At 33.9% G+C, this 6845-nt stretch overlaps 2 protein-coding genes across 2 annotated transcripts; both read left to right on the top strand.

Moving 5' to 3' along the window:
- Positions 1-551: 551 nt before the first annotated feature.
- LOC143589770 (UPF0057 membrane protein At2g24040-like) lies at positions 552-915 on the top strand. The gene is made up of 2 exons (XM_077070442.1): positions 552-700; positions 772-915. The coding sequence occupies exons 1-2, from the start codon at positions 611-613 to the stop codon at positions 895-897; spliced, it is 216 nt and encodes a 71-aa protein (XP_076926557.1). The 5' UTR covers positions 552-610; the 3' UTR covers positions 898-915.
- Positions 916-3461: 2546 nt separating this feature from the next.
- On the top strand, positions 3462-4226 carry LOC143589766 (agamous-like MADS-box protein AGL36). Its single transcript, XM_077070439.1, has one exon. It carries the CDS (start codon positions 3462-3464, stop codon positions 4224-4226), a length of 765 nt encoding a protein of 254 aa, XP_076926554.1.
- The last annotated feature ends 2619 nt before the right edge of the window (positions 4227-6845 follow it).

Raw genomic sequence — 6845 nt, 5'->3', positions numbered from 1 at the left:
AAGAAAAACAAAACAAAAACAAATTGGCATTCGACTGGCTTTCGTTACATTCGTTATGGATGTAAAACCTTGACGTTGATAAAATCCGAGCGTTGTTGGTCCTGGGCATTGCGGCACTGAGTCAATATGAATTAAGTCGGATTCGGTTACGTTCGATACGGTATCGGAACTAAAACCAAAAAAGTCGATAAAACCCGAGCGTTGACGGTCCCAGGAGTTACGATGCGAGTCGATACGAATAACCGTTTAAAAAATTGAATTAAAACAAAACAAAAAAGAGTAGTCAATTAGGCGCCGCAAAGTGGACAAATGAGGTCATTTGCGGCATCATATTCAGATATTTTGGGTACCCCTACTATGTGCAACATGCACACTTGACCGAGGAAACATGAACCATACAGCATAACCTATCGCGATTTTCAGATTCACATGATCACATAGCGTTTGAACTCATGTAAACCTTTTGTGTGACCCACACGTTTTCAAGGACTAGACTTACAACATATATAAAACATGAAGGACTTTAATTATATTTTTTAAACTCCCACTTAATTTCCTCAACCCCAAAACTCATCAAATCCACACTCAATCCCAAAATTTATCACCAAAAATGTCATCTGGGTGTCTTCTCCTCTGCGAGATCATCCTCTCCATCTTCCTACCGCCGCTGGGCGTCTGTCTCCGCTACGGCTGCTGCACGGTAACCCGGTTTTCGATTATGCACACCAACTGTTTGATCAAATGCCTGAACCAGTATTTTTAGTTTTGCAGGTTGAGTTCTTTATATGTTTGGTGTTGACCATTCTGGGTTATCTTCCTGGGATCATTTACGCACTTTATGCTATTATTTGCATCAACCCAGATCGCGACGTTGACCGATATGAGGCGCTTGCGTAATAATTGATATGTGTTTGAAACTGTGTGATCTGTTATTGTTTGGGTTAAGGTTTCATGTTTGATGTGGTTGTTTTGAATAGTTTGATGTTGATCTTGATGTTGTTGGACATGATGTTTTGTATCAGTTTTCGGGTTTGAGTGTGTTGTGTAATTTGGGTGTTTTTGTTTCTTGAAAAGTTTGAGCTTGATGATGAGTGTTCTGAAGATTGATTCAAGATCGGGAACACCCATATGAAATATTGTGGGTTAGAGGTGTACGAAAGCGGTTCAGGTTGGGTTATGAACAGGATCGGGTTGGTCAACAAGTTATAAGAATTGGTTTTTAAAATAACGGTTCGGGTTATAAACTGGTTAAACAGAAAAAATGTTCAAACCTATCAAGGGGGTGTTTGGGTGAGCTTTTAAAACTTACTTATTTGCTTGTTTGTTTATTGAAAAGCAAAATGTGTTTGACAAAGCTGCTTCAAAAGCTTCAAATTTGAACTTTTCAAAAATCGCTTTTGCTTTTCAAAAAGCAAAAAAAACAATTTTAAAAGCTTACCCAAACACCCCCCAAATCGATTTGGTTTGGTTCCGGTTATAAGCATGTTTAAGGCTAAATTAAAAGCAAAAAAAAATGGTTTATTTTTTTTTTCATGATTTTCAAAATTGGGTCTGATCGGGTTCAAAACTGGTTTTAGAGAATGCGACTACGCACTAGCATACGCATTTGCAGGTTGGGTTTGGTCCAAACCGGTTTTGTCCAAGTCGGGTTTTTTTGTGTGGAAGTGGGATGGCTCATAAAACGTTTTAACATGCTAGGGCCCGTTATCTAATGTGGTGTCCAAATTGATTAATATTCTCATCTTAAATTAAATTGGGCTAAAGTATGTTTAGATTGCATCTTTGTGTCTTTTAATACTTTATAGATGACTAGTTTTATGTATAGAATTATAAAAATCGCATAAGCATTTGTATATGGTGTTCGCTGGATATTATGATAAAGAAAAAGAGTGGATTATGCGGTTGCATAACAACATGATGCATGAAAGTTAAAGCACAACGTTAAAGGGGTTTATGGCTCTTGAAGTTATCTACTCAAACTTGGAAAAATAATGAAGGAAAAGTCCAAATAATTTTGAAATCTTGAAGTAAAAGTTCAAATTTCGACTAAACTTTTTTTCTCAAAAACCGTCTTGAGATACTGTTTTTTTATGTTTCATACATTTTCCGTCCATATTTTCAAATTCAAAGAAAAAGAGATCTTCAAATCTCGTCTTGAGAGACGAGATTCTACCACCACCACCCACCGTTCACCTTCTACCACCACCACTATCGCCACCATCCACCACCACCACCACCCACCGTTCGCCACCACCACCATCCACTCCCACCACCCACCCACCTTATGCCACTACCATCGATCACCACCCACCACCCACCATCCTCCACCACCACCATCTACCACCCGATGGTAAAGATGAAGATAAAGATGAAAATGAAGGTGAAAAGGTGAAGATGAAGATGAAGAAGATGAAGATGAAGATGAAGATGATGATGATGACGACGACGATGAAGATGAAGATGAAGATGAAGATGAAGATGAAGATGAAGATTAAGATGATGGAGAAGACGGTGGTGGTGGAGGACGGTGGGTGACGGATGGTGGTGGCAGACGATGGTGGTGGGTGGTGATAGATGGTAGTGGCGGACGGTGGGGGTGGATGGTGGTGGTGGCGAACGGTGGGTGGTGGTGGTGGATGGTGGTGGTAGTGGTGGTGGTAGAAAGCGAACGGTAGGTGGTGGTAGAATCTCGTCTCTCAAGACGAGATTTGAAAATCTCTTTTTCCTAGAATTTGAAAATATGGACGGAAAAGGTAGGAAACATAAAAAAAAACAGTCTCTCAAGACGGTTTTTTGAGAAAAAAAGTTTAGTAGAAATTTGAACCTTTACTCTAAGATTTCAAAATTATTTGGACTTTCCCTTCATTACTTTCCAAAATTTGGTCTCCTCCCTAACTTTCCTTAGTTATTTTGGCATGCTCCCCCTATATTATTATCTTTTCTCAATGCGTCTGGAAAGTCCAAATTCTAAAAATATTTGAGGAAAAAAGGACTATTTTGGGCTTTCTCTTTCTAAAAGGGGCTATTTTGGGAATTTTTCCTAAAATATAGCATAACAGAGTAGGAAAAAAAATAAAAATGTTTGAATCCTTTTAATGAAAAAGTTGAGAGAGGGGGTACGTTTAGTAAAAATGAAGGGGGAGGATACATTTAGCGACACCCGTAAGCTAATAACCTTCAAATCTTACTCATTAATACTAACGACAAGTTTATTCCATTAACTATGTAAAATATGTTATGATGAGATTTTATTCAAGTTTTTTGTCCACGAAAAGCTAAACAAATATCAAGTCATCATTCGTTTTTTACTAAATCTTTAAAATTAATTACCACAATGCAAGATCATTAAAAAAAATATTCCATATTAATTAACTTTTTTCTTATAAGAACCAGTGTCAAAATCATTGAAATTCACACACAAACTTTCACAATTGCATTGCTTCTTTGGCATAACTCTTATCATGCCAAGAACCAAAGTAAAGCTTGCTTTCATAGAGGACATCAAGGCAAGAAAAAATTCCTTCATGAAAAGAAAGGAATCTTTAAAGAAGAAGTTGCGTGAACTATGTATCTTATGCGACGTCGAGGCGTGTATGATCTTGTATAGCTCGTATGAACCTGAACTCGAGTTATGGCCTGAGGATAAAACTGTTATCCAACATGTGTTGAATCAGTTCATGGGCAAGAAACCCATGGAAAGGAGCAAGAATATGTTCAATCAAGTTAGCTACCTCAAGGGAAGGATCGAAAAGGCCAAGGAGCAGCTTAAGAAGCAGAAGATGGCGAACGAGGAGATTATGAAGGCCAATATGATGTCAGACTGCTTGAGTGGTAAAGTCTCAGTAGCTGACTTGAATCAAACAGATTTGATTGAACTTGTGTCTTTCGTTGGTCTTAAGATCTCGGAAATTGATGAAAGGATCGAGCTTCTCAAAGGTGATGCCCTTTCCGCGGCACGCGTACCAGAGTCACAGCAGCCACAACCGCAGGAAGTTGTGGGTGGTAGCAGCACTGCTAACAATATAGCGGCAGAAGGAATGGATGTAGATCCTTATGTACCGGTGATGGAGAATCCTGGAACTTTAGATGATGCTGAAAATGCTGAATGGTACCTGCCTGACTGGCTTAGTGATCAACATGATGATAACTTAGATGACATGATGAAGTCATTTCTTAAAGATCCTAATTCTTCATGGTCTGACGCATTTTTCCCGAAAAAAGGTTGACATCTCTCCTTGTCTGAGGATCTTCATGATAGAAACTGGTTTCTTGGTCATGAAAGATTCGAATTGCTTGCTATCGTTTTTCGTTTCATTTTTCTTTTTCTTATTCATGTTGGTTATATTGGCCTTTTAATCTTTGTTTTGTCATTTTGTTTACTAGATTATATGTTATGGGAAATCTATTGTTGTTAACAATTTGATCCATCAGTTAATGGCTTTATGCTATGTTTTGTAACCATGGAATTCAATTTAAGTATTGTTCACTTTTTATGCATTGATGAATAATTATCATTCTAGAACTTTTAGTTTAAGATACCAAACACTATTTAATGAATCTAAATGTAGATATAAATGTTTATATTTCTAATAAAAAAATTGTACTTTTAACTTGTAAAAATCAAGGTTATGGACTTAGTTCTATTATAAAATAATAATCATATCTTAGAATTCCAGCCATAGCCAAATAAGTGTTAACTATATATGTAGCATAATTAAATTTAAAAGCATAGAGAAAAAAATATATCAAGTATCAATATGAATTTCAAATTTCAAGATGTTCTGTATTGAATATGATAACCAAAAGAGATATTAATAATCTGAGGAAGCAAATGTCAAATACATAGTCCTAGGGAATGAACCTTGAGGTTAATTAGAAGTGTAAACACTCGAATTGAAGCACCGTCTTGTCGTTTGGAGTATCATTTGAAGGTAACTTTTACATCAACCATCAACCGACTCATATCATCATTCTGATTAAAAGACCTAAAACATCAGTCTGAAACTTTGAAAATACATAACGGAGTTAAGTTTTTTTAACAGAGGTTCAATGATAATAATTAGCGTGAAAGGTAGGACTAGTGGCAGTTATTTTTGGATGTGAGATTATTATCAGCCAACTATAAAAAGATAAGTTTATTAAAATTCAATTTGCCTAAGAATATATATATATATATATATATATATATATATTGGAATGGATCATGCGAGGAGTGATATTATAACGAGAAGTCGATTTCAACCATTGATTATCTCTAATTTATTCAATACATTAACTTCTTTAATTACTCCTAAAATATTCTCCACATTAATTCTAGTAGAAAGTTACAAATTTGAATTATCTATTACCTACATATAAAAAAAATGTATACGTAGGTAAATTGTATTAAATTGATCACCTACACAAGTAACATAATAATCTACACATAGCTCATATTCAATTATACAAATTGTTAGTTATTTTATTTTTATCAAAATGTAACTCGTATTTACCAACACAACTTATTTTCTCCTACACTAATTTTGTTTCTTTTATTTTTCACCAACACATAACTAATATTTACCTACACATATATCGTATTCACCTACACAGCTTGCTAGTTCATTTTGTTTTCACCTACATATAAATAATATTCATCTACACATAACTCGTATTTGCCTACATATAAAAGATAGATTATAAAATAATTAAAATTATAAAAAAATATGATGTGTTCCTACATTGCGAATATTTTACAAGTTTAGGTTATTACTATTAATTGTATGTGATATCATGAACAAGGTTAGTTTGTGTAGGTTAATATTCTGATATGTGTAGGTAAATATGAATGGGTAGGCTATAACATGAAGTAAGTTTGTATATTTAGGTTATTATTGTGATTTGTGTAGGTTAACATGAACTAGTTATGTGCACGTATATAATATTGTGATCTGTGTACGTGATAACATGAACTAGTTTTTGTATGTGTAGGTTAATATTATGATTTGTGTAGGTATTTGTTTTTATGATGGTTAATATATTTATATTTTTTATAGTATGAGCATGATGGTTTTGTTTTATGAATTGTATAAAGATTAAATCAAATTACAAAAATAAAAATAAGTGTATAATCATTTGTAACTTAACATTAATTAGTATCTACTATACTATTAAAACAATAACTCTTTCTATAAATAATATACATTCTCATAATTTCTTTCTAATAAAATAATTCAAAATTATATTAAATTACATTCAACTAAATTATATTCAACATATATTAATCTAATATAATAATAATAATAATAATGCATGCGTTCCTTAATGAGTTTGAGTTTTTCTTTTCAAAGTTTCATGGTAGTTATTTTTTTTTTGTTTCATTTAGGCTTTTGGTTTATGTTCGGTTTTTTTTATAAAGTTGTTTTTATAACCATTAATAATAAATTGGCATTTGGTAGAAAGTATTTCAAAACGCTAATAACGTTGTATGTGTTACCTTTCATTTTTTTTCTTAGTTTTCAAGTGTGTTATAACGAGTCAATATAAAAAGGTATCGATTTCGTTCGGGTTTCAACGGGTCTTTTTAAAATTGTATCGATTTGGTTCGGATCATAACGGGTCAATTTTAGAAAATATCGATTTGGCTCGGTTAAAATGGGTCATTCTCAAAACGTAACGATTTGATTCTGGTCAAAACATGTCATTTTAAAAGGGTTTCGATTTTGTGATGTTCTTAAATGCATTTTGGACGTGCTTCAATTTATTATGGTGCAATACTTTTCACATGAAGTGTAAAAACAATTTTCGTAGTCAGTTGGTCATTATGTTTGTTAGGTTGGTACATGAATGTTATGTCATCAACTGTG

The sequence above is a fragment of the Bidens hawaiensis genome, unplaced genomic scaffold (genome assembly GCF_021521415.1).
Source record: "Bidens hawaiensis isolate Kalapana, Puna unplaced genomic scaffold, B.hawaiensis_p1.1 tig00037792_1, whole genome shotgun sequence".
NCBI lineage: Eukaryota > Viridiplantae > Streptophyta > Magnoliopsida > Asterales > Asteraceae > Bidens > Bidens hawaiensis.
This window is presented reverse-complemented; position numbering and strand designations above follow the sequence as displayed.